We start from the raw sequence: 27,213 nt of genomic DNA on the forward strand, positions 1-27,213 counted from the left end.
CCAGTTAAGGGCATGGAAACGAAATGAGCTTGCTGTGCATCGTTCAGCTAATATGTGACCACAGGCGAGATAAAGGTTGAGGGTCTTTATTGAAGCTGTGATCCTCTGCTTTAGCAGGAGAGTGTAGGGACTTACGAGGGGCAAACTATACAAAGCATATGCCTCCTAGTAAAGTAATGCTGGGAAATATGATGGGAGTCGATTACTCTTTATCATTAACTGTGGTAAAATGTGCATAATGTATAATTTACCATTTTAACCATGTTTAATGTACAGTTCAGTAGCATTAAGTGCATTCACACTGTTGTGCAACTATCACCTCCATCCATCTCCAGAACATTCTGATCTTCCCAGATCAAAACTTTGTCCCCATGAAACACTCACTTCCTACCCCTCTCCAGCCCCTGGCACCCACCATTCTACTTTCTGTCTCTACGGATCCGATGACTCTAAGGACCTCCTAGGGGTGGAATCACACAGGATTTGTCCGTCCTTCCTTCCTTCCTTCCTTCCTTCCTTCCTTCCTTCCTTCCTTCCTTCCTCTTTCTTTCCTTCCTCCCTCCCTCCCTCCCTCCCTTTCTCCTCCTCCTCCTCCCCTTCCTTCCTTCCTTCCTTCTTTCTTTTTCTTTCTTTTCTTTCTTCTTTCGATGGAATCTCGCTCTTGTTGCCCAGGCAGGAGTGCAGTGGTGCGATCTTGCCTCACTGCGACCTCTGCCTCCTGGGTTCAAGTGATTCTCCTGCTGAAGCCTTCCAAGTAGCTGGGATTACAGGTGCCTGCCACCACGCCCAGATAATTTTATATTTTTAGTAGAGACTGGGTTTCACTATGTTGGCCAGGCTGGTCTCAAACTCTTGACCTCAGGTGATCCACCCGCCTTGGCCTCCCAGAGTGCTGGGATTAGAGGCGTGAGCCACTGCGCCCAGCTGGATTTGTCCTTTTGTGTCTGATTTCCTTCACCAAGCATGATGTCCTTAAGCATAATGCATAATGTCCATGTTGCAGCCTGTGTCAGAATTTCCTTCCTTTTTCAAGGCTGAATAGTATTCCATTGTATGGATGGATCACATTTTATTTATCCATTCATTTGTTGGTGGACCCTTGAGTTGCTTCCACCTTTTAGCTATTGTAAATCATGCTGCTATGAACATGAGTGTACAAATCCCAGTTTGAGTGTACAAACACTGTTTTCCAAAGCAGCTACACTATTTTGCATACCTACCAACAGTTCACACGGGTTCGGTTCCAATTTATCCATATTCTCATCAACATCTTTCTGTCTTTTTTCTTTTGGATAACAGTCATGTTAATGGGTGTGAAGTGGTACCTTATTAGGGTTTTGATTTGCATTTCTGCAATGATTACTGGTGTGAAGCACCTTTCCAACTGCTTATTGGCCGTTTGTATATCTTCTTTGAAGAAACGGAAATATCTACTCGAGTCCTCTGTCCATTTAAAAAAATTTTTGCCAAGTTATAGAAATTCTTTATATATTTTGAATATTAACCTCTTATTAGAAATGATTTGGAAACATTTTCTTCCATTCCCTGGGTTGTCTTTTTATTCTGTTGCTACTGTTCTTTGATGCACAAAAGTTTTTAACTCTGATGGTAACTAATTTTTCTGTTTTTTCTTTTGTTGTGAGTGCTTTTGATGTCCTATCCAAGAAATCATTGCCAGATCCCATATCATAGAGATGTCTCCCTATGTTTTCTGCTAAGAATTTTACAGTTTTAGCTCTTATGCTTAGGTCTTTGATCCATTTTGAGTTAAATTTTGTAATGTTATAAAATAAGAGTCCTGGCTGGGCATGGTGGCTCATGCCTGTAATCCCAGCACTTTGGGAGGATGAGGTGGGAGGACTGCTTGAGGTCAGGAGTTCAAGACCAGCTTGGGCAACATAGTGAGACCTCATCTCCATAAAAAATTTAAAAATTAGCCTGGCATGGTGGCACATGCCTGTGATCCCAGCTGGTTGGGAGGCAGAAGCAGGAGGATCTCTTGAGCCCAGAGGTAGAGGCTGCGGTGAGCCATGATTGCACCACTGCACTCCAGCCTGGGTGATAGAACAAGATCCTGTCTCAAAGAAAAAAAAAAGGCATGGGAGGTCCAATTTCATTCTTTTGAAGGTAGAAACCCAGTTTTCCCAGCATCATTTATTGGAAAGACTGTCTTTACCCCATCGAATGATCTTGGCACCCTTGCAGGAGTCAAATACGGTCATGAGGCGCTTCCTGACAGGGATACATTCTCTTCAATGCATCCTCAGGCAATTTCGTCATTGTGTGAATATCACAGAGTGTACTTACACAAACCTAGACGCTACAACCTACGTAGCACACCTGGGCTGTATGGTATAAGCTATTGCTCCCAGGCTGCAAACCTGTCTAGCATGTGACTGCAGTGAACACTGCAGGCAACTGTAACACAATGGTAAGTATTTGTGTCTCTAAACATAGCTAAGCATAGAAAAGGTACAGGAAAAATACAGCATTATAATCTTATGGGATCACTTGTATATGTGGTCTGCTGTTACGCATGGCATGATTGCGTTATAAACAGATAATTAAAGTTAAGTAATAACACACAAGAATCTAATCTTGCCAGAAAGGGCACTCTAAAAGTGAACTGCAAAAGCTCACAGGAATTAGATGACTTCTGTGTTTCCCGTTTGACAGTAATGGATGCGTCCATGCACACGGCTCATTCCTGTTTTCAGTGATGCACTTCCTTACCATTATTTGCAAAGGGAATTTGTCTGTTCTGACCACACAACTCTACGGAGATACAAACATCACATGGGCACCTCTGCCTTTTCTGTTTACTACTAATGTAGATTGTCATGTAATTTTTGCCCTTCCATGCCTATTCTTCTGAGGAGAAATTCCCGGTGTTGAGCAGATTTTGAAAGAGATCCAGACTGATGAAAATTAAAAACCACTGGGCTATAGCAGTATGTCCTTTTTTTTTTTTTTTTGAGACAGAGTTTCATTCTGTCGCCCAGGCTGCAGTGAGATCTCAGCTCACTGCAAGCTCCGCCTCCCAGGTTCACACCATTCTCCTGCCTCAGCCTCCCAAGTAGCTGGGACTACAGGCACCTACCACCACACCGGCTAATTTTTTTTTTTTTTTTGTATTTTTAGTACAGATGGGGTTTCATCATGTTAGCCAAGATTGTCTCGATCTCCTGACCTCGTGATCCGCCCACCTCGGCCTCCCAAAGTGCTGGGATTACAGGCTTGAGCCATCCGCCAGGTCTTTTTTTTTTTTTTTTTTTTTTTAATCTTTTAAAACTTAAGTTGACAAATTTGAGGACTCCAATTCAGACGAGCTTTGTTGTATAAACCAGGCAGATCTGTGGTCTTTAGAAGAAAGTAACAAAATCAATTCACTTCCTGGGCGGGGACTGAGCAGAGGCAGACAGTGGCAGCGGGTCAGAAGCCACAAGCTGCAGAGACAGACTCGTGATAGAAAGGGCGACAGGCATAACCTCCACAGGGGCAAAGTGAGATGCACACCCGTCTCCAGCAGGCAGCCACAGTCCACACAGGTGGCTACTCCTTCCTCCCACCGCCCTGTATTTAGGAACTCAAACAGCCTGGGAAGGGACTGTGCTGATAATTGGCTCTGCCTTCAAAGAACACCTGGGAGATAATTAACCCACAGTCCACCAAGTCCAGGAATTCGAGGATCGAGGATCAGAGGAAGCCCAGGAGAGAGATACCTGCCAGAGGGGAGTAAAGGGGCTTAGAGAGAAGTTCAGTTTTTTTCTCGCATCCACCCATTCAACACAGGGAAGCCCACCTGATTTACCACGTCTAGTCACTGACCTTGATCAGTTTCATGGCCAGGCATTAAGGCGAGTCCCCACTGACTTTCTCACCCCAGAGAAGCCCGATTGCAATTCAGCCCCTCCCTGGACTCTGTCAGTAATTCCTAGCAATGTCTTAACTCTAAAAAATCCAGCTACAACAAAAGATTCAGATGTTGCAAAATTTATGTTCGTGAGGTTTCAGCTCCAACTGAAAGGGCTGATATCATGGAAATAGCTTTTTTGACAGCTAAACAGAAATTATTTTCCTTGTTGATTAGCCATGACACATTCTCACTTCTTAGGTGGACAGCGTGTTTTGAGATGAAGGTGACCGGTTACAGGTGCTGGGTTTCTCTACGGGGGCAGTTTCTCCCCCAGGAGCTTCACTCCTTACATCATCATCTAGAGCAGTAATTAATTTCAGAAACCACTCCTGGCTGCCATAAAAGCTGCACACCCACTTCCAGAACTGGCTTAACCCGCCAGGAAGCAGCCACAGTCCTCAAGGGACAGTCACCCAGAGCTGCGTGTTGGTGAGTCAGAGACCAGAGCAAAGACAAAACAATGCCCCCTGAGACAGAGCCCTTCAAAGACAAAGAAGAATGCCACAGAGGAAGACCAGGGCACTACAGCTTTTTTTTCTTTTCTTTCTTTTTTTTTTTTTGAGATGGAGTTTCACTCTTGTTGCCCAGGCTGGAATGCAATGGCGTGATCTCGGCTTACTGCAACCTCCACCTCCCACGATTCTCCTGCCTCAGCCTCCCGAGTAGCTGGGATTACAGGCACGCGCCACCATGCCCTGCTAATTTTGTATTTTTAGTACAGATGGGGTTTCTCCATGTTGGTCAGACTGGTCTCGAACTCTTGACCTCAGGTGATCCTCCTGCCTCGGCCTCCCCAAGTGCTAGGATTACAGGTGTGAGCCACTGCACCGACCCAGCATTTTTTTTTAAAGGCATAGTTCTCATAGGTATAAGAAGGCAATGAAATTCATCCTGCAAGATGGATGTAGCCAAAGACTCTTCTTTAATTACAACAAACAGGAGAAGATAACAAAGTAAATATTATTCCTCTCTCCCTTAGATGAAGCAAAAATATGTTAAACACCATTGAAGAGCCTAAGGGATTTTATAAACCTCAAAATTAGCATCACATTCATATACACATGAGTACTAATCACATATAGCCAAGTAATGTGTGTCAGACCAGGGGTTGGCAGGCTTTTTTTGTGAAATGCAGAATAGCAAATATTTTAGGTTTTGCAGGTCAGGCATTCTCTGTCAAGATGACTCAACTCCATCCATCGTAGGGTGAAATGATTGTGGCTGTGTGCCAATAAAACTTTATTTATGGTTCCAATTTTAGCATATTTGCTGCCGAAGCAAGCACAATTTATGGACACTGAAATGAGAATTTCAGATAATTTTGTATGTCCTAAAATATTCTTCTTTTGATTTTTTCCAACTACTTAAAAATGTAGGAAAAAAAGCATTCTTAGTTCACGGGCTGTACAAAAACAGGCAGTGAGTTGGATTTAGCCCATGGGCTAGTTTGCCCACTCTGTATTAGACTCAGATGTTTGGACTCATGTCTTTAAAACAGAGCCTAAAATAACTCCAAATAAATAAAAGGGCAGGTATCAAATAGCCCATGTAATGACAAATACCATTCTAGAAATCTGTGTCCAGCAGGTCAAGGACACTCTGGGGGTGAAGACCAACATTCCTGTCATGTCTCCATCTCAGAGGCACAGGATGTGGGGTTTTGGGCAGTCTCTGGAAAGGGCGCGTGCATGGGCAGGAGCTGGAGCAATGTCATAGGGAAGGCGAAGGCCAGCTCTCATGTCATGTGGATCCTGACCCTGTGCTATGGTTGGAATGTTTGTATCCCCCTAAAACTCACATACTGAAACCTAACCCCCAATATGACGGCATCTGGAGGTGGCGCCTTTGGGAGATGATTAGGTCATGAACATGGTGCCCTCAGGAGTGGGATTAGGGTCCTTGCAAAAGAGGCCCCAGAGACTTCCCCTGCCCCTTCCATCATGTGAGGATACAGCTAGAAGGCAGAAGCTGAACCAGAAAGCAGGCCCTCCCCAGACACCGAATCTGCCAGTGCCTTGTTCTTGGACTGCCCAGCCTCCAGAGCTGACAGCAACGCATTCCCGTTGTTCAGAAGCCAGCCAGTTTCTAAGATTTTTGTTGTAGCGGCTGAATGAACTGCCACCCTCCCTTCCCTCCACCACCCTGTGTAGCTCTTACATGTGTTCAGGACCTTCACGATTCAGGGTCTTTGGACATTTCACAGAAGAAGAGAAACTTGTGGATTAGAGAAAATTATTATATGAGATAACATCTTTAGATTGTTCGTTTGTTTGTTTGGAGACAGGGTCTCGCTTTTGTCACCCAGGCTGGACTGCAGTGGCATGAACATGGCTCACTGCACTCTCAATGTCCCGGGCTCAAGAGGACCTCCCACCTCACCCTCTGGAGTAGTTGGGACCAGAGGCCCACACCACCACCCCTGGCTATTTTTGTATTTTATATTTTTCATAGAGACAGGGTTTCACCATGTTGCCCAGGCTGGTCTTGAACTCCTGAGCTCAAGTGATCTTCCTGCCTCAGCCTCCCAAAGTGCTGAGATTACAGGCATGAGCCACCGTGCCAGCCCAGATAACACCTTTGAATATACATTTCTCGGCCGGGTGAGGTTGCAGTGAGCCAAGATTGTGCCATTGCACTCCAGCCTGGGTGACAGAGTGAGACTCTGTCTCAAAAAAAAAAAAAAAAAAATACATTTCTTCAAAGAAGATCTACAGACAGAGAAAAGCACATGAAAAGAGGCTCAGCATCATTAGTCATTAGAGAAACACAAATCAAAACAACAATGAAATACCACTTCACACCTACTAGGCTGGCTATAGTAAAAACAGGGAAGAATAAAAGTGTTGGTGAGGATGTGGAGAAACTGGAGCCCTCACTCCCTGCCGGTGGGAATGTGAAAGGACGGTTTGACAGTTGACATGCAGTTACCATACGACTTAGCAACTCCACTCCTAGGTATATTCCCTGAAGAAATGAAGCTATATGTCCAGGCAAAAGCTTGTCCGCAAATATTCACGGCAGCACTATTCGTAATAGTCAAAAGGTAGAAACAACCCAAATGCCCATCAAGGGATGAACACGTAAACAGATGTGGTCCATCCATGGAGTGGAATACTATTCAGCCATGAAAAAGAATGAAGCTCTGACACAGGCTACAATGTGGATGAACTTCAAAACAATATTATCCAATCTTCCAGGGCTTAAATATATATTTATATACACACAAGTGAAAGAAGCCAGTCACGAGAAAGGTCACATATTGTATGATTCTATTTATAGGAAATATTCAGAAGAGGAAAACCCACACAGACGAGAAGTAGACTGGTGTTTGCCAGGGGCTGGGGAGTGGGGGACTGTGATTGACTTCTAATAGGTATGGAGTTTCTTTTCATGGGGACAGAAATGTTCTGGAATTAGAGAGTGATGATGGCTTCACAACACTGTGAAAATCCTAAAATCCACCAAATGAAAACCACTTTAAAGTGGTTAAAATGGTAAATTTTGGGCTGGGTGTGGTGGCGTATGCCTGTAAACCCAACACTTTGGGAGGCTGAGGCTGGGGACTGCTTGAATCCAGGAGTTTGAGAGCAGCGTGGGCAACATAGTGAGACCCTGTCTCTACAAAAAATTAGCCAGGCACGGTGGCATGCACCTATAGTCCCAGCCCAGGAGGTGGAGGCTACAGTAATCCATGATCGCACCACCGCACTGCAGCCTGGGCGACAGAACAAGAGCCTATCTGAAAAAAAAAAAAAAAAGTGAATTGTATGTGAATTTTACCACAATTGAAAAAAGAAGATGGCCGGGCGCGGTGGCTCAAGCCTGTAATCCCAGCACTTTGGGAGGCCGAGGCGGGCGGATCACAAGGTCAGGAGATCGAGACCACAGTGAAACCCCGTCTCTACTAAAAATACAAAAAATTAGCCGGGCGCGGTGGCGGGCGCCTGTAGTCCCAGCTACTCAAGAGGCTGAGGCAGGAGAATGGCGTGAACCCAGGAGGCGGAGCTTGCAGTGAGCCGAGATCGCGCCACTGCACTCCAGCCTGGGCAACAGCGTGAGACTCCGTCTCAAAAAAAAAAAAAAAAAGAAAAAAGAAAAAAGAAGATGACGCTGAGTGCTGGCAAATGCCAGCCACGAAGAGAAACAATGACATAGAGACTAAAAGCATTTCCTGCATTCCTCACCTCAGGAGAAGTAAAATGCAATATTCTCATAATTATGAGAAAACTAGGCACCAGAACTTACAAAGTACAATTTGAACATTTTCAGAAATAAAATTCAGTAACAAACAAAAATATCTGTTCAACATGATCCCTAAGAGACTGTTTGTGAAAATCTCGAGTGACAGGAGAGAAGTAGGTGTGGGGAAGTCTGGTTCAGAAACGCTGAGTCTAAGCAGCAAAACGTGTTTACATGAGTCCCGTCAACAGAACAAGCCGAGGGACTGAATGAGGAACGAACTGCGGGAAGTAGGCATTCTACAATCAGGAATCTGAAATGAGACTATGTCCCAGTTTGGGAGTCAGAGAATTGTAGACTTTCTGGGCCAAGCCCTCAGTGAACATTAACCCTGGAGAATAAAGGAGCAGGGAGTTTCTAGAAGATTCTACATTCGGGGGTGGGGGGAGGAAAACTGTGGAGGTTGGTGTCTCAGAAATCTTAAAGGATGTTAAAAAAGAAAACTATGATTCACTGAATTTAAAATGGGAGAAAAGCTCAGATTAAGAATGAATAACTTTATCGAGGATTAAGTCACAGGAATTCTGGTTTTAAATTGTTTACATAGAGTTAAAGAGAAAGAATTTGTACCATAATAAGAAGCCAACTATAACAGCAAGAAAGAGGTTCAAGAACAGGATCTAGTGGCTGCACAACTGAGTTCCCTCCTCGGGCTGGAGAGAGCAGGGGCTCAAGTCCCTAAACCCGGGCCATGGCAGCAGGGGGTCAATGACCCGAGAAAGCAGCTCGGGACGGAGGGTGGCCCCGCAGGCTGCATCCTGGGCTGCTGGAAGAAGGTCTTCCGCTGAGAAGGCAGCAGAATGAGTGCTCTGCTGGAGAATAAAGGTAGCAGAGTTTACAGCCGCGCGTCCAGAGGGAATTCGGAGGGGCGGGGCACGCCGTTGCTAGGCTCCAGTCCGCGCAGGAGTCAAGGGCGACAAGCATGAGCTTGTGGCTGCGCAAACTAGCCCAGCAGCCAGGCCTCCCCGAGAGGCACACGCCCGCATGGGCGCAGCTCACGGTGACAGAATGAGGCTGAGTCAGTCACACGTGGGCTGTAGGACAGGCAGAGCCAAGCTGACGGGGAACACGTTCCAGAAGAGGGGCCGGGGGAGAGGCTGCCCAGGGGTCCTAGCACCTCCTCAGTGGCCCACAGAACACTGTGGCTGAGTTCAGTGTGCATTCTCCTGGAGAGTGGAGACACAAGTTTTCAAGAGTCCGTCAAAGGGTCTGGGACCTGCTACTCTGAATGTTAAGAAGGTAAAGAGTTTGTGCTGGTCTGAGAGGCAAGGAGTGGGACGGGGACTTAGGGCAAAGGACAGGCATGTGGTAAAAAAGGCCCTGTGGTGTCGGGGAGGTGAGGAGGTGGCTCTGGTCCTGCTGGAGGCAGTGCAGTTTCAGGAGAGGACAAAAGTGGAAAGTCACCTTTATAGTAGGAATGGAGTGCAGATGTAAGTGGCGGCAAGCTAAGGCCAAGGGGAGGAAGTCCGTCAGGCTCAGCAATTTCCCTCCTGTGACTGTGCAAACATCTCACATGTGTACACAAATGTATTTGGGCATGTGTGCTTACTGCAGCATTGGCGGTAAAGTGGAAGGTATAACCAAAATGCCTATGAATAAATAACTAAGGCCAGGTGCAGTGGTTCATGCCTGCAGTCCTAGCACTTTGAGAGGTTGAGGGGGGCAGATTGCCTGAGGTCAGGAGTTCGAGGCCAGCCTGGACTACATGGTGAAACCCTGTCTCTACTAAAATACAAAAAATTAGCCGGGCATGGTGGCATGTGCCTGTAATCCCAGCTACTCGGGAGGCTGAGGCACAAGAATTGCTTGAACCCAGGAGGCAGAGGTTGCAGTGAGCCTGGATTGTGCCATTGCACTCCAACCTGGATGACAGAGCAAGACTCTGTCTCAAAAAAATAAATAAATAAAATAAAATAAAAGGCTAAGTAACTACTTAGGGCAGGAGTGGAAATATCAGACCGTTAGTAGAAAGAATGAAGCACAAACACAAATAGTGAGTGATAAGGAAATATACAGGCTAAATATTAGGTAAAAGAGCAGGTTGCAGAAAAGTGAGCAAAATAATATCTCTTTTTTGCACACACACACACACAAAAAGTCTTATTCCAGTCATGAAAAGCAATGAAGCACCAACACATGGTACAAGGTGGATGAACCTTGAGAACATCATGCTAAAAACAGCCAGTCACAAAAGGCTACTTACTATATGATTCCATTTTCATGAACTTTCCAGAACAGGCAAATCCACAAAGACAGAAAGTGGCTTAGTGGCTGCCAGGGACTGGAGAAGGGAGGTGGGGAGTGACTGCTTAATGGGGATAGGGTGTCTTTTTGGGGTGATGACTCTGGAATTAGATGATGGTGATGGCTGCATACCCTTGTGAATATACTAAAAGCCATTAAATTGTACACATTAAGAGGGTGAATTCTATGGCATGTGAATTACATCTCAATGCAAAAAATACTAAAAAATTCGTGTGTATATTTTATAGGCCTGCGAAATATGTGAAAGCATCCACACCAAACTTTTCTTAGTGGTGGGAGGGGCAGAGGAGAGAGGAAGAAGCAGCTAGAGGCTCTTTTTTTCTTTTGTACGATTTGGATTTTTTTTTTTTTATGATGAAAAGGTAAGATTTTTATAATGTAAAAGAGAAGCAGTCAGAATTATGGGGCCTACACACAGGATCCCAAAGTCCTGAAATGGTCACTAGGGAATTCTGGGGACAGATCACTCAGGTGGCTTGGAGGGCACCACCTGTGTTGCAAAGTCCAGCGATGGTCACTAGAAAATGGACAACACTGAGGTCAGGTGGACCCACACCACTCAGACTTTGCGATGACCTTATGTTTTCACGGCTATGGAGTATCTGCACGCCAGTAAGTAGCCAATATAGTGGTCGCCTTTTAAAAGGAAGAGTTGACGTAAAACTTGTGCCTGCCTTGACTTTAACACCTTTACCTGTGCAGTCGGTATAGAAGCCAGGGTCACACGTGGCTGCCGAGCACCTGAAATGGGGCTGGTCTGAACTAAGATTTCTAAGACTTAGCACACAAAAAAGAATGTGAAATATCTCAACAATAATTTTTCCTATAGATTATATATTGAAATGAATATTTTCAATACAGTTCATCGGATGAAATGTATTATTAAATTACTTTCACTTGTCTCTTTTTACTTTTTAAAATGCAGCTACTGGGCTGGGTGCAGTGGCTCATGCCTGTAATCCCAGCACTTTGGGAGGCTGAGACAGGCAGATCACAAGGTCAGGAGACCGAAACCACCCTGGCTAACACGGTGAAACCCCGTCTCTACTAAAAAATACAAAATATTAGCCGGGCGTGGTGGTGGGTGCCTGTAGTCCCAGCTACTCAGGAGGCTGAGGCAGGAGAATGGCGTGAACCCAGAAGGCGGAGCTTGCAGTGAGCCGAGATCGTGCCACTGCACTCCAGCCTGGGCGACCGAGCGAGACTCCGTCTCAAAAAAATAAATAAATAAAAACAAAAATAAATAAATAAAATGCAGCTACTAGAAAATTGCAAATTTCACATGTAGCTTGTGTTATGTTTCTATATTGGCCGGTAATGATCTAGAAGACCCTTAGAATAAATCATCTTAGGGTAAGTTTAAGAGTTCACAAGTATCTTAAGAGATCCTATTTTACTAGAAAGTAAGCAAAATGATTTTTAGAGGTAGATGTGATCTCTATCTAGTAAGAACTCATGTAATTTTGACAAATAATTACTCTATGTGGTGTCCCACAAATACAATTAGACATGGCCTCTATCCTCAAGGGTTTTGTATGGATGGGGTAAGAAAGAAAAGGAGACGTACACAGATAATTCCTTACGTGGCAAAAGGTGACAGGTGCAGACTCCAGATGGAACAGGGTGCCATAAACAGCAGGGCAGGGGAGTCTGGGCAGCATCCCGTCCTGGACCCTGCTGGAGGTGGGGTAGGGAAAATCAGGCAAAGGTGTAGACAAGGGGAGGGTGTGTGGGGCAGGGAAGGGGTCAAGAGACCAAGCTGGTTGGAGCTCGGGGAATAAAGGGGGAAATAAGATGGACCACTTGGAGAAAGTCTATGAATGTGAGTCAGAGCCCCTGGACTCCACCATAGGGGCAGGACTCAGGAAACTACCGCCTACCACCCAAATTTGGCCCAGCCGCCAGCCTGTTTGTGTATGGCCCATGAGCCAAGAATGGCTTTTACATTTTGAAGTGGTTAGAAAAAAATCAAAATCAAAATATTTTGCGATACATGAAAATTACATGAAATTCACATTTCAGCATCCATAAATAAAGTTTGATTGGCACATGGCCATGCCCAGGCTCTCACATGTTGTCTACATCTGCTTTCAAGCTCCATCGGGAGGGCTGAGTAGTGGAGATAGCGACCATCTGGGCCGCAAAAGCTAAAACATTTACTATCTAGCCCTTTATAGAGAATGTTTGCTGATCCCCACTTCCTTGGAATACTAAAACATCCTGTGGGCTTTCTTTGCTCAAATAAAATAAAGGCACTGCTCAAATAAAATAATGGCACTTGTGCCAATCTACAGAAATATTTATTGGCTAGGTTCCTCGAATTTAAAACATTTTCCCTATCAATATTTCTTAAACCTTTGGTAGACGTTTCCTCTTATCTGCTAATGAAGAGGAGCAAACAACAAAACAAAAAATAATGTCATACCCTGCAGGTTTCACATTATTGGGAAGCCCTGCACCAGTCTGTCTCTCCCAATCAACAGCAGTTTTTTGTTTGTTTGTCTGTTTTTTTGAGACGGAGTCTGGCTCTGTCACCCAGGCTGGAGTGCAGTAGCATGATCTCGGCTCACTGCAAGCTCCGCCTCCCAGATTCACGCCATTCTCCTGCCTCAGCCTCCCAAGTAGCTGGGACTACAGGTGCCCGCCACCACGCTCGGCTATTTTTTTTGTATTTTTAGTACAGACGGGGTTTCATCATGTTAGCCAGGATGGTCTCGATCTGCTAATCTTGTGATCCGCCCGCCTCGGCCTCCCAAAATGCTGGGATTACAAGCATGAGCCACCGTGCCCAGCCAACAGCAGTTTTAAAGAACGTATGCTCACAGTTGATACTGCACACACGCTCATTTCTTATAATTTAATCATGTTGCATGAATAAAATATGATGAGTTCACATGATTTAATTCAGTGCACTCCTGGTATTCCATGGTGTTTCACAATATCGGGCGGTCTCCCCCTCCCAGGGTCCCCCGCCATCTTAAGGCCATTGTTGAGGGCAGCTAGAAGCACCAGATCTGGAAGAACACAGAGCAAGAAGACCCGTGCTCTACCCTTCAGCTAAGGTAAGAAATCGGAAGTTTACTTGAACAATCCTGAATGAGAGGGTCTGAATTGGAACAGTATAATCCGAAATAGAAAGGGAAGAATCAATACAAGACCAGTTTGGGTGGTGGGATCTATAGGAAGTAGTGAGTAGAAAAGAGGGCAGTGGGTTAGTGGGGGTGAAGGAGAGTGGGGAGAAGATGAGGTGACCCCTACCCTTCGACACTGGGCAACAGAGGAGACAGCTCCATCTATAGCCTTGGACTAGACCCTGGCGAGGAAGAACGAGTGGTCCAGGCTACTCAGGTTTCTGGCAAGAGCAGGGTGCCCAGGTTGGGACCCACACATCTCTCTTTCACTTGGGCCTTGCCTTTCTTCCTAGACCCTGGGTCCAACCCTTTCTGAAGCAACAAAGCGGGGAAGCAACTAAGGAGAAAGGCAAATTGAGTGCAGTTTAGCTGCAGGAAATATTCCTCAGCTACCTGCCCAAAGGACTGAGACATGCATTAAGATATCTTTACCCTTCTGAGGGCATGATCATCATTCCAATTCCACTGGGCTTTTACAAGGATTAGAAGTAATATATGTAATGCACCAGGCACATAGTAGGTACCCACAGGTAATATCATGGCAACCCTTTATTATTATTAATTATTATTATTATTATTTTAGAGACAGGTCTCACCCTCTCACCCAGGCTGGAGTGCAGTGGTGCAAACACGGCTCACTGCAGCCTCCAACTCCTGTGCTCAACTCCTGTGCTCAAGTGATCCTTCCACCTCAGCCTCCCGAGTAGCTGAGACTACAAGTGTGCACCACCAGGCCCAGCTAATTTAAATTTTTTGTGTGTGTAGACAGAGCCTTGTTATGGTGCCTAGGCTGGTCTTGAATTCCTGGCCTCAAGCTATCCTCCACCTCAGCCTCCAAAAATGTTGGGATTACAGGCATGAGCCACCGTGCCAGGTTCCCTTTATTTTTAAAACATAACCTTGTTGATCTAACAGGCACTACTTTTAACGTCTGGCTACTCCTTACTGAGGGCTGCTTTTTTGCCCGTTTGCTTGATTCTGTGGCCAACACACCACTCTCTGCTGTTCTTGAAAAACCCTCTTTCTTCTTTTCTTATATGAGAATCAAAAATGTTATCACAAAGCATTGAACATTCTTATATAGATCAGAGAAGGCAAATGACTTGATAAATGATGTCATACGTTATTTTATCTAAGAGCTTTGTAACCAGACAACTAAACATATAATTATTTCAGAGTATCTATTTGGAAACAATAAAAGAACTTTGCCACCCATGAAGTTTATCCCAGCCTCTCTAAGTGGCTTATATTTTGACTTGCATGAAAAATGACCTCTCTTCCTGATGAGAACTGTTACTGGTCTAATTAGAAATGTGGGGCTCCATTGTGGGAACTTGAGAAATGGGGGCTGTCCCTGCACCGAGGCAGTGCAGTGAGTGCTTGGCTGATAATAACACCTATAAAGAGGCCACAAGATAAAGAGAGTCTTCAGCGAGATGCGTTTTCGTCCAAGTTCATCAGAGCCACCTGGGCAATGATCTTGAGGCAGTGTCTCTTTGTTGGTTTTAGCACCTTCCAGGACCACCAATACTACCATTTACTATTTTTCTTTAACAGTCAGCTCTCGAGTTTTGAAGTCTGTTCCTCATTAAACATGAGAGGTCAGGAGTGTTACAGAGGGGTTAAAGATACCTTAACACCCACAAGAGACTTTCTCCTCAGCCTACTGGGAAGGCCTAAAAAAGAACTGGAAAAAAAAGAGGATTCTGCTTTGGCAGATCCAGTGGTAGCAGATCCATGTGTTGGGAAATGCTTTTGAGTTGGGGAACAAAGCTGGGGAAATAGATCTTTAAGAAAGGGAGCCAAGGTTAGAAATATTTGTCTACAAAGTGAGTAAATTTTATGTAACTCTGTTAATTCTCTGTAACTGCTTCCTCTGCCACTGCTCGTGGCCCAGGGCTGACTTTTTGGGGTGAGCCCAAGTGTCTGGAGCTTTCAAATATTTCACTAATTGTTTGAACCACAAAAAAAAAAAAGCTAAGGGCTAAAATACAACTTGCCCTATAACCTTGCTTTCCCTCAGAGCAAAAAGGAGAATTCATTGGTTCGACAAATGCTGAGTGCCACATTTCGTTGCTGAAACAATTCTAATAGACATAACAGCTCTATATTTATTCCAAATTGACTTTTTAACAGAGTGAAATCTTTGAAAAGTTCCAAAGCAAAACAAGAGACAAATCAAGCCACTGCAATGGGCTGGGACATAGAATTCGGGATTTCATATTCTCCACTGCGTACTCAGCTCCTAGCAATGAGACCCAGCAGCAGCTCTGTTATAAAACCCCTCCCTGCTCCCCGAACTTTCTGGAAAAAGAACTTCATTTGCAATTTTGGCTGGGTAAAAAGGGAAATTAATTAACAGCAGGGGTCTTTGATTAAAATTTCTTTTGAAATTTGGTAAAGGAAAAGTACATATTGAAAGAGCTGGAATGTTGAGACCAAATCGAAAACATGGAGTTTGAAGGTTATTGGATCTCAGGCACCGACTGCGTGATTTTTTTTTTTTTTTTTTAAGAACTGTACGTTTACCATCTTGATATAGGCCTTGCCATTCTGAAGAGCACTCGGGCTTATGTGTGTCATTCACTCACGTGTTAAATATGAAGCCCTATGTACAATGGCCTGTGGGAACTGTGGCAGGAGTAGCTGTCTCCATCCTCCAGAACCTTGCCACAATCAAGAATAGGAAATGAGACGCACAAATCACTACCACCTGTCGAAGAGGCCTTGCAATGCTAAATCTAAGTGCTGAGGCAATTTGCCTGCAGTCTTTGCCACTTCTGGTTGATTAGTCCAGCAGCCCCCAGCTGGGGGGCAATTCTGTTCACCTTAGCTCCCACCTCAGGACATCTGGCAATGTCTGGAAACAGTTGGTTGTCACCACTTGGGGAAGGGGGAATGTGCTTTTGGCAGGTAGAGGCCTGGGAGGCTGCTCCACATCCTATAGTGCACAGAACAGTCTCCCCAACCAAGAATAATCTGGCCCCAAATGTCAATAGTGCCATGGTAGAGACTCTGCTCTAGTTTATATTTTCCAACTTAACTCCTCAACGAAAATCTCAAGGTTCCATGGCAAGAGGGGATTAGAGAAGGGTCTTGAGGGAAGAGTAGGATTTTCTTTAGTAGAAATGACATTCCAGAGACGGGATAAGAAAGTACAAGACCCGTTTAAAGTATGGCAAGGTCATTTGGAGTAGTGAAAAGGAGGCAATGAAAAGGAAGATGGGGCTGGACTGAAGGAAGCCTTGAATGTGTGGTTACAACAAAGGGGAGGGGGAAGTTTGTCCGTTTGGCTAACAAAGTAGTCAGAAAGTGCCCTTCCGTTCCTCCTGACATAGCTCAGAGAGACGTGACAAGGCGGCTGGGAGAAGACGGAGATCAGTAAGAATCCAGAGACGAAGGAACCCAAGGTCTGTGCAAGGACCCGCAGGGAGACAATACGGAAGTATAAGAAGAAGAGAGGCCGGGCGCGGTGGCTCAAGTCTGTAATCCCAGCACTTTGGGAGGCCGAGACGGGCGGATCACGAGGTCAGGAGATCGAAATCATCCTGGCTAACATGGTGAAACCCCGTCTCTACTAAAAAATACGAAAAACTAGCCGGGAGAGGTGGCGGGTGCCTGTAGTCCCAGCTACTCGGGAGGCTGAGGCAGGAGAATGGCGTAAACCCGGGAGGCGGAGCTTGCAGTGAGCCGAGATCGCGCCACTGCACTCCAGGCTGGGTGACAGAGTGAGACTCCGTCTCAAAAAAAAGAAAAAAAAAGAAGAGAAGTAGGCTCATGCAGGCCCACGTAAATGGGAGGAAGGTGGAAGTTTCCGGACCGGAAGTCTAGGTGGGAGGCGCCATGTTGCGGCCCAGTCGCTGCTGCTGACTCCACCATCCCGCAGTTCGTTAAATTAAATAACTGCAAATTGATGAGTCTTTTCTTTTGCATGCTGAGTCTCTCTGATGAGCACGGTCATCAGTGTGAACTAAGGCTGGCGATTAATTGAATTATATTGATTTAATTGAATTAATTAATAGAATCATATCCATTTCCAGAAGTAATTCTACTCACCCGTCTGTCATTTTAAGGGTCTGCAGTAAAAATACCAGGATTTACACAAAAGATTTGCTCCTGAGATATATCCTGTTTTTAACTTAGGGTCTGAATATTAGTTGCCAATGGTTTCTAATAATTTTAAATTTGTCTAGTGCCTTCTCCCCTCTCAACTGTCCACATGATGATATTAATACACGTAAATACTTAACTAATTATAAGCTCCTCAGATGTTTGATATTTCAGGCCCACAAATATTTGCTAAATAAATGGATGGAGATCCCAGTGAGCTCCTCACCGAAATCCCTAGTAGGGTGAATTCTTCAAGAAATGAATAATTCCTTTTAAAATCAGAAGCATATCCTTTAGTCTGTTTTCAGTGGGTCTGGAATTCCAAATATATTTTTTCTCAAGGCAGGCTACATCTGTCTGTATGTATTCTGAGAAGGACAGGAGAGGTGGGAAAAAGGCCTTCGTGTTATTTTCTTTGGGTTTCCACTGGCCTGGGTGGAGCCCGCATACATTTTTGTGGGCTGGTAATTTTTTTGGAAACTGCTTCTAAGGCCTTTCCCCACCGATCACCTTTTGGACAGAAATGTATCCTTGGAAACATGGCACAGTTTCTAAAAGATAAACAGTTTGCATTTTTTAAAAAAGTATAATTAAGTGTTATTGCAGCATTAGGAATGGACTTCTATATCATTGGTATAATTTCAACAGTTTTCCAGGAGACAGGCGCTTATGAGTCAAGCCTTCTGCCTTTCTGTGGGGACCCAGTCCTTTTTCTCATGGGACTTGTGCAAGTCTTATCTTTCTGGTTGCCATTGGATCTCACTCTTCATGGTGCTCAGTTCTTGAAGTTATTTCCTCCTTTGCCTTTTGAGCCTCTGTCCAGGTTCTCCCTCCCCCTAAAGAGTCCCTTCGAGATCTCTGCTTAGCATGATTCACAATAGCTGTAAGGTGGAAACCACCCAAGTGTTCATCCATGGATGAATGCGTAAACACAATGTGGCATATCCATGCAATGGAATATTCTTTAGCCTTAAAAAGGAAGGAAATTCTGCTGCATGCTACAGCATGGACAAGCTTTGAAGATATGCAAATGAAATAAACCAGTCACAGAAACACAAATACTCTATGATTCCACTTATATGGGGTATAGTCATCAGATTCATGGAGACATGAAAACATGGACTGCCCAGTCCTGAAAACATGGCCACATCCCTCTCCCCCACCTGCTGCCTGCAGAACACCATTCTCAAGATGCAGTTCAGATCCACACCCTCTTTTCAGACCTTTCCTCAGCTCCAGGGATAGCTGGCCTCCCTATTTTGTCTGCCTTCTGTGCCTGTAGAAATACCCAGCAAAGCCTATTTGATACTGACTCCCCTTCCTTGTTGGTCTTTGGTCTTTGTAACCGGGTAGGATAGCACTTTACTCAAAGAAGGTAATGAATAAATGAATGGAGGATGAATGAATGAAGAATGTATGAATGAATAATGAACAAATGTCAGGAGTCTGAAAAGCAGGTCTTTTGGTAAATGACTGGACACCCTTGATCTGACAGCTACAGGCTGACGTGAACTCTACTGATGATCCAGTTTATACTTAGAATAGCATCCAAACTTTGCTCATGGCCTCCAAGGCCCCGCAGATTGCCCCTGTCTCTTCTGCCTCTCTTTGCTTTGCTCGCCAGGCATCAGCCACACAACTGCAGGACCTTTGCATCTGCTGTCCCTTGCCTGGAAGGCTCTTCCTTCTGAACCCCACAGCGCTGGTTCCCTCTCCTCATTTCAGTCTCAGCTCAACTGTCACCTCCTTAAAAACTGCTGGATGCCAGGAGCCCAGTCCGCATCACACGGCCTTGCTTTTTTTGTCTCTACTGTTCAATTTTTCAGCCAAGTTCAAATATAAGAAGCCTCTTATGGCCAGGCACAGTGGTTCACATCTATAATCTCAGCTGCTTGGGAGGCTGAGGCAGGAGGATTGCTTGAGCCCAGGGGTTTGAGGCTGCACTCCAGCCTGGACAACAGAGCGAGATTTCATCTCTTTTTTTTTTTTTTAAAAGTTTCTTATTATTAATTACCCACACCCCAGTCTCAAACATATACACAAACACATGCACACATGTCCAAAATAACTGCAGAGATCTTAGTAGAAATAGGCTTACCATATATAGCACATCTGGGCTTCATTATATAAAAAATGACAAATAATCACTATATCGGACCATTACATGTAAATTCTACATATTTTTAATGGCTTTTCAGCTTTTTCTCCACTTTGAAACATGGACTGTAGCAGGTGTAAATGAACTGACAGCATTTAAAATCTATCTGCTTTATGTATCATCTACAGGCAGTGGCAAGTCAACTGTATTTTTTAGAAAGTCATGAAATTCACAAACATTAAAAATAAGAATAAGGAATTGCCAGGGCATACAACAGGGTTTTCAAACACGCAAGACATTATGTATCATAAAACAGGAATGCACTTTCAGGAAAAAACAACTGAGGTGCAGCAAGGCCAGGCTGTCTGCTCCTAAGGGCCCAACTCAAGTCCTGGCACGAAGACCAGGCCAGTCCTCAGCTCCAAGTGGCTCATTTCCAGACTCCGACCGTGTTGGCATCCAAGAGCCAGTGATAACAGAGAAGGGAAACCAGTTTTAAAATGTTCTCATCTGTAGAGCTGGCCACTCCCCAAAACCCATCACAAATGTGATGTCTGGGGAGTCATTTCAGAGGGGCCCATGCCACAATCAAGATGTAGGACTCCAACAACTTTTCGTGTTGTTTTTGTTCTTATGAAGCACTTGTGTTTGCAGAGGGACACATTAGTACCCATGAGTTTCCAGGTTAATTTAAGGGGATTTCCTACCTTAAAACAGACAGCATGGGGCCCGACCACTCAATCAAGCAAGATGTATTTACTAAATGCCTCCTTAGCCTCTAGTACTGGTCAGGAAACCACAATAAAAAACTGATCATCCCAGGCCACTTACTACTTATTTGCTTCATCCTAATAATAATAATAATAACACTGACTTTTTTCTGAGCATCTAGTAGATGCCAGCCGCTGTGCTAAATAGCTTATAGAAATTATTTCTAATATAGCAACCACACGAGCTATTATTATCGATTTCACAGATGTCAAATCTTGCCCCAGAGCCACTAAGCTAATAAATGGTGGCGCCACAATTTAACCCCTTCTCTGCTATGCTCCAAAGCCCTGGTCTACAACATCCAGCACTATGACCTGCACCTTTTCCTTTCCTCTTTGCCCTGCCCCCGTTCATCCAGATTCATCCAATTTGAGTTCTACTGACTCAGAGATGGCAATATGAGCTTAAGGTGCCTATGAGCAATTCTTAACTAAAAAAAAATTTTTTAAGGGCAGGGTCTCACTATGTTGCCCAGGCTGGTCTCAAACTCCTGGGCTCAAGCGATCCTCCTGCCCTAGCCTCCCAGGTAGCTGGGATTGCAGGTGTGAGCCACCACACCCAATGCAGCTCCCAGCTCTTCATTTCTACATATGCTTTCCCCATAAGTGTCAAGGCAACCATTTGTTTATTCATTTCACAAATATTTCTCAATTGCCTACTCAGCACCAAAATTCTTCTCAGCCCTGGGGATATAGAAGTTAATAAAACAGCTCATGCCTGTAATCCCAGCACTTTGGGAGGCTGAGGCGGGCGGATCACGAGGTCAGGAGATTGGGACCATCTTGGCCAGCATGGTGAAACCCGGTCTCTAATAAAAATACAAAAATTAGCTGAGTGTGGTGGCACATGCCTGTAATCCAGCTACTCGGGAGTCTGAGGCAGGAGAATCACTTGAACCCGGATGTCAGAGGTTGCAGTAAGCCAAGATTGCACCACTACACTCCAGCCTGGTGACAAAGTGAGACCCCATCTCAAAAAAAAAAAAAAAAAAAGAAGTTAATAAAACAGATAGAAGTTCCTGCCCTTACTGAGCTGACATTCTAACAAGAGGACAGTGATAATAAAATAAATATGTATCACTTATGGTGTGTTAGATAGGAATAAATGCTGAGACAAGAGAAAGCAGGGGAGGAGGCTGAGAGCACCCATTCTCAAGTGGGTGGCCTGGTGACATTTGAGAAAAGGCCTGAAGAAAGTCAGGGAGCCAGCCCTCCAAATACCTGGGCAAAGAGCTTTCCAGGCAGAGCTGGAAGGAGCTTCCGGAGGCCAGCAGGGTGGAAGTCCAGTGAGGGGAAGGCATCTAGGTTGGCGATGAGGTCAAAGAGGTATTAGGCTTGGCGGGGAATGGAGTTGGGGTGACTTTGGTTTTTGCTCCAGGTGAGATGGGAGCCATCGGAGGGTTTGGAGCTGAGGGATATGAAGTAGAACTTAACATGACACCCCCTCCCCTAGGGTTAACAGGCCCTGTCTGGCTGCTGGGCTGAGGAGAGACTGCCGAGCGCCAGTGGTGGAATCATCTGGGCTAGATGCTGGTGGCTTGGACCAGAGGGGCTGGCAGTGGAGGTGGCGAGGCATGGTCAGGTTCTGGGTAACTACTGAAGGTGGAGTCAACAGGATTTGCTGATGGCTTGGGAGAGAGGAGTCAAGGACAATCCCAAGGTTTGGCCTGAGTAATGGGGAGAAGTGAGTTGATACTTACTAAGGAGTTTGGGGGATACTTTGGGAGTAGTAGATCTGGGGGGACTATGACAGGCTCAGCTTGGCCACCTTAAGTTTAAGGTGCCCGTCAGAATCCACCTGGACGTGCCCAGCAGGCAGCGGGATAGATGTTTTGTGCAGAGAAGAGCTTAGAATCCTAACCCAGTTTGGAGCTTCCCAGGCTCCAGTTCCCTCTAGACCTGTTAGGGCCTCTCTCTGGACCTTTTCCCACTCCTCCTTCACCTACCCTTATCCCTTTCACCCCCTTCATTCTGGGTCTTCCCCTATATTTTTTTCCTATGAGGATTCCTTTGCTGACCTTAGAGTTTCCAAGAAGCAAGTAGGTGGTTTTCAGTTTTCTCTCTAATTCCCAGCGTATATTCCATCGGCCTGCCCATCCATCCATCCGTCCATCCATCCACCCACCCACCCATCCATCCATCCATCCATCGAAATAAGAGCTTTCACTATGCCAGGCATATGTCTACATGAGAGAGCATGAGAACACAACCAGCAGAGGAGCTCATCGCCATTTACATTCTAAAGCGGGAGTCAAAACATCTTTTTAAAAAATACGTAAGCCCACAACCCCTTACAATAATACTGAAATCCAGGAAACTCTGAAAACTGGAAGTTTTTTTGTAAATTTGGCCTGAACTCACTTGGTGACAAAAGCTGGCCTGAACTGACATGAGGTTACTTATGGTCCTTCTCTTCCCCACTTCAGGTGAATATTCATATAGTTCAGTCCAGAAATACAGCTATGTTTAGTGGGAGTGCCCTGGACCCGCAGCTTCAGAGACGGGCCCACAGACTCGCATTCTCCTCTCCGGTAGTTTAGTGAGTGTCTTGACAAGCAAGATGAGAACTTCCCTTTGTTTTTCCAAAGTTTCATATTTTACAAGTAAGTGTGTATGTATGGGGGCACACTGTTTAAAAGTTTGTAAATATTTAAATATATTTCTTTTATATTTAAAATATATTTATATTATATTTAGATTTTATCATATTTAAATATATAAATATATATACATGTTTTAATATTTCAAAATATATTTTTAAAATATTTAAATATTTAATAAACAGCTGTCAACTTTAGAAACAAATATATAAGATGTGGTTCCTTCTGGCCCCAGAATTTCATGACCAAAACAATCATTAGCTACTATAAAAATCCACAGGTGCAGGGGCTGAAAACGGGTGGCTCACGCCTGTAATCCCAGCACTTTGGGAGGTCAAGGCAGGTGGATCATTTCAGGTCAGGAGTTCGAGACTAGCCTGGCCAACATAGTGAAACCCTGTCCCTACTAAAAATACAAAAATAAGCTGGGTGCAGAGGCGCGCACCTGTAATCCCAGCTATTTGGGAGGCTGAGACAGGTGAATCCCTTGAGCCTGGGAGGTGGATGTTGCGGTGAGCCGAGATCTGGTCACTGCACTCCAGTCTGGGTAACAGAGTGAGACTCTGTCTCAAAAAAAAAAAAAAAAAAAAAAAAAAAAAATCCACAGGTGCATTTAAAATTGTGATTCGATTATAATATTAAAGTTAAGCCAATTTAATATTTTTATTGATTATAACGTTAATATAAAACTAAACAATTAGATCTAAGCAATAAGACCCAGAGAAACAATTCCCCAGCATCTGCATTTCTGGTGGACAGAACCATCCTTAACAGTACTTCAATAATAACCAATGTTAAAAGATGAGTATCGGCCGGGTACGGTGGCTCAAGCCTGGAATCCCAGCACTTTGGGAGGCCGAGACGGGTGGATCACAAGGTCAGGAGATCAAGACCATCCTGGCTAACACGGTGAAACCCTGTCTCTACTAAAAAATACAAAAAACTAGCCAGGCGAGGTGGTGGGCGCCTGTAGTCCCAGCTACTCGGGAGGCTGAGGCAGGAGAATGGCGTGAACCCGGGAGGCGGACCTTGCAGTGAGCTGAGATCCGGCCACTGCACTCCAGCCTGGGCGACAGAGCGAGACTCCGTCTCCAAAAAAGAAAAAAAAAAGATGAGTATCTATATTTAAACATACATCACATATACATTATATGATATGGTTATATTTAAATACACATCACACATACATTAAGGTAATGCATGCCCTTCATGCAGAAAGCAAAGATCAAGTGATTTCAAAGAACTTGTCCTGTTATTGAGGTAATAACTGTCTGTCTCTTCTCAGATTCAGTGGTTTATAAGAATGAACTTAAAAAACTAAAATAATTCAGTATTGCTTTTCCTGCAGGGGCAAACTATTTCAGAACTCGTTCCCGACCCAAGTCCGTTGAACTGTCACACAGTCACAGAACCAGTGATCTTTCCCATCATACATTATGAATTGCCTTCCGTACCACGCCTGTTGATGAAGAAGCCCTAGTCATTCAAGAACTTAAATTATTTTCCTAGGGGAGGGTACCATAAACTCTTACTTCTCTGGTCAGAGTAGGTGAGTTGCCGTTTCTAAGGTTATTTTACAGTCAGTTCAAGTCTTTAAACTGGAGCAGGAGAGAGCACAGATGCCCCCTCCTCCTTATCCAGAGAAGGGCGGGAGGTAAGGATCTTTCCATAAGCAAACAATGTTTCGGGGCATGATGTAAAAAGATAAAATACACGTCAATAACATGTACAGGCAAACTTTTTTTTTAGTCTTTGTTGTTGTTTTGTGTCATTATTATTATTACTGTTACTTTGTTGGGGAACTCTTAGTTGAAACAGAGAAAGAAGCTTGTACGAGGTTTGATACCTCGGACCTGCAGAGATGAAGCTGACTGAGAGGGAAAAGAACTCATCGACGCCTGCGCTGGTCATTTATGGTACAAAGCAGGAAAATAATTGCAGGGAGGCGCAATGCTAACAACACCCCAAAGTAGGAATAAAGCCTGGGGGGAGGGGGGCGGTGGGGGTAAGGCAGCCCGCCCTGGGTCCGGCGCTCATCCTGCCCTCTCCCTTCCCCATTCTGGCCGCACAACCAGGAGGTTAAAATAGGAAGATGAACCGCGCCGCCGGCAGCCGCCAGAATGGCCCGGGCGCTTGGGGCCCTCGGGGGGCCCTTGAAATAGACACTAGGATCGGAAAACCCAACTTTCCTAGCGGAGCAGCGAGGAAAACCAGAAGGAACGGAGCCGGAGGCTGGTGGCGAGGGAGCGCGGTGGCTTCTCCGAGGGAGGGAAAAAGAAAGCAATGAGCATTTGGGGTGTGAGTGTGTGAGTGCGTGTGTGTGTGTGTGTGTGTGTGTGTGTGAGAGTGTGTGTGCGCGCCCGCCACCGCGCTGGGGGGGGGGGGGGAAGGGGGTGGAGTTTAAATCCACAAACACACACACGCACTCGCACAACCTCGGAGAAAATGCCCCGAGCAGTTTAGGTTCTTTAAGAAAATAAATAAATTGAAAAAAAAAGAAAAAGTTTCACTCGCTTAGGTGAAACTTTTCCCTTCCAGATCAGTCCTGAGAGGAGAGGTGCGGACGTGCGGAGGGGCTTCTTGGGGGGACGTGGAAAGACTGGCGGACGCACGAACCCCCAAACTCAGGAATATGGGGTCACAGGGAGAAGGGGAGGGGGTGTCAGAGAGAGGAGCCCTGAACGCGAGAATTTGGGGTGAAAAGGTGAGAAATGGTTCCCGGGGAAGCTCGCTAGGGGAGTTTGGGATGAAAAGGTGAGAAGGACAAGAGGGGTTCTCTCCAGGGCAGACGCACCAGCTTTTAGTTAAGGAATGAGAAAAGGGTTCCAGGGGTGCCCCCAAATTCAGTATGTCTGGGAGTCCATTAAAAAGGGGGTCCCCGGGACAAGTCAAATCTAGGAATTTGGGGTAAAAATGAGAAGGGAGTCTTCGAGGTCCTCTCGAGGCAAGGAGTTTGCGACTAAGAGTGACAGAAGAGCTCTGGGGTCACCCCAATTTCGGAGGTTTGGGGAGTAAAGTAAGAAGAGGGCCCCAGGTGCCCCCAACTCAGGGAGTTTGAGGGTATGAGTAAAAGAGGTGTCCCTGGGCGCCCCCAACTCAGAGATCTGGAGAGTAACCGTGAGAAGAGGGTCCCCCGGGGCCCCCAATTCAGAAAATTCGAGGGTATGAGTAAAAGAGGGGTCCTCGGGTGCCCCCAACTCAGATATCTGGGGGGTTAAAGTGAGAAGAGGGTCCCCAAGCGCCTCCAATTCAGGGAGTTTGAGAAGTTTGAGAGACGTTCCCGGGGCGCCCCCAACTCAGCGAGTTTGAAGGTAAGCGTGAGAAAGGGGTCCCCGGACGCCCCAACCTCAGGAAGTTTTGTAAAAAGTCAGGCGACGGCACCGCACCTCCCCCGCGTTCGGTCCATAAGGAAAGTGGAGGCGTCGCCAGGGTCCCCCCAAACTCCGCCGCGCGCGCGGGACGGGGTGGCGGAGGCGGGTCCCGCGGCCGCACCCCCCGGACGTTTGGGGTGAGCGGCGGGGACGTGCTGCCCGCTCCCCCGGCTCCCCGAGCGAGGTCCCCGCCGCCCCCCATACTCCCCGGCCGGGCTGGGCCCGGGGCGGTCGCATCGGTCACCTGGAGTTCGGGCCGGGAGTTCGGGCAGCGGCTCCCGCGGCGGCGGCAGCGGCTGCTGCGTGTTGGTCCCCGTTGGTAAGTAACAGTCTCCACGGCTACAGTCTCTATGGCGGCGGCGGTGGCGGCGGCGGCCGCTCCTCCTCCGGCTCCCGCCGCCAGCCAGCCTCGCGCAGCCCGCCCGCCCGACTGGGCGGGGCGTTGTTACCGGCAACGGTTACCAGGCTCCGTGCCCCACCTTCATAACGGCCCGCCCACGCCCGCCTCCAACGGGCCCGAAGAGGGCGGGGCGCGAGACCCTGTGGCGTTCCATTGGCTGTCTGCAGAGTCTGTCAGAAGGAGGAGGTGTTCCCTGGCGGAAAAGAGGGCGAGACTCGGCCAATCGCCGCGAAGGGGGGCGGGTCTTGGCGGGAGGCGCGCTGGGCTCAGAGGGTTGGCAAACCCGAGGCGCGCGCGGGGCCGGGGGTTGGTG

General features: G+C 46.0%; 1 protein-coding gene and 1 long non-coding RNA gene across 44 annotated transcripts in view; one reads left to right on the plus strand and one right to left on the minus strand.

Annotated features, from left to right (window-relative positions):
* Nucleotides 1-27,213, minus strand: part of RFX2 (regulatory factor X2) — a 205,251-nt gene that overhangs the window by 100,666 nt on the left and 77,372 nt on the right. For 20 of the 42 annotated variants that reach the window (XM_074025518.1, XM_074025522.1, XM_074025517.1 and 17 more), the window contains exon 1: nucleotides 26,745-26,825. The exons of 5 other annotated variants lie outside the window; for them this stretch is intronic. Coding sequence is in view for 8 of the 37 variants with exons in the window: in XM_074025504.1 (XP_073881605.1) it covers nucleotides 11,988-12,081 (94 nt within the window). In the remaining 29 variants the exon portion in view is untranslated. Of the gene's footprint in view, nucleotides 1-11,987; nucleotides 12,098-26,744; nucleotides 26,826-27,213 lie in introns of those variants that run through there. 17 more of the 42 variants (XR_012428276.1, XM_015440671.3, XM_074025492.1 and 14 more) reach the window with 4 other exon arrangements.
* On the plus strand, nucleotides 8,793-24,877 carry LOC102117940 (uncharacterized). 2 transcript variants are annotated; one of them, XR_001487002.4, is made up of 3 exons: nucleotides 8,793-8,980; nucleotides 13,384-13,482; nucleotides 24,478-24,877. It is a non-coding gene; the product is annotated as an uncharacterized lncRNA (long non-coding RNA). The 2 variants fall into 2 exon arrangements; XR_012428278.1 differs by lacking the exon at nucleotides 8,793-8,980 and adding an exon at nucleotides 9,192-9,394.

The sequence above is a fragment of the Macaca fascicularis genome, chromosome 19 (assembly GCF_037993035.2).
Source record: "Macaca fascicularis isolate 582-1 chromosome 19, T2T-MFA8v1.1".
Lineage (NCBI taxonomy): Eukaryota > Metazoa > Chordata > Mammalia > Primates > Cercopithecidae > Macaca > Macaca fascicularis.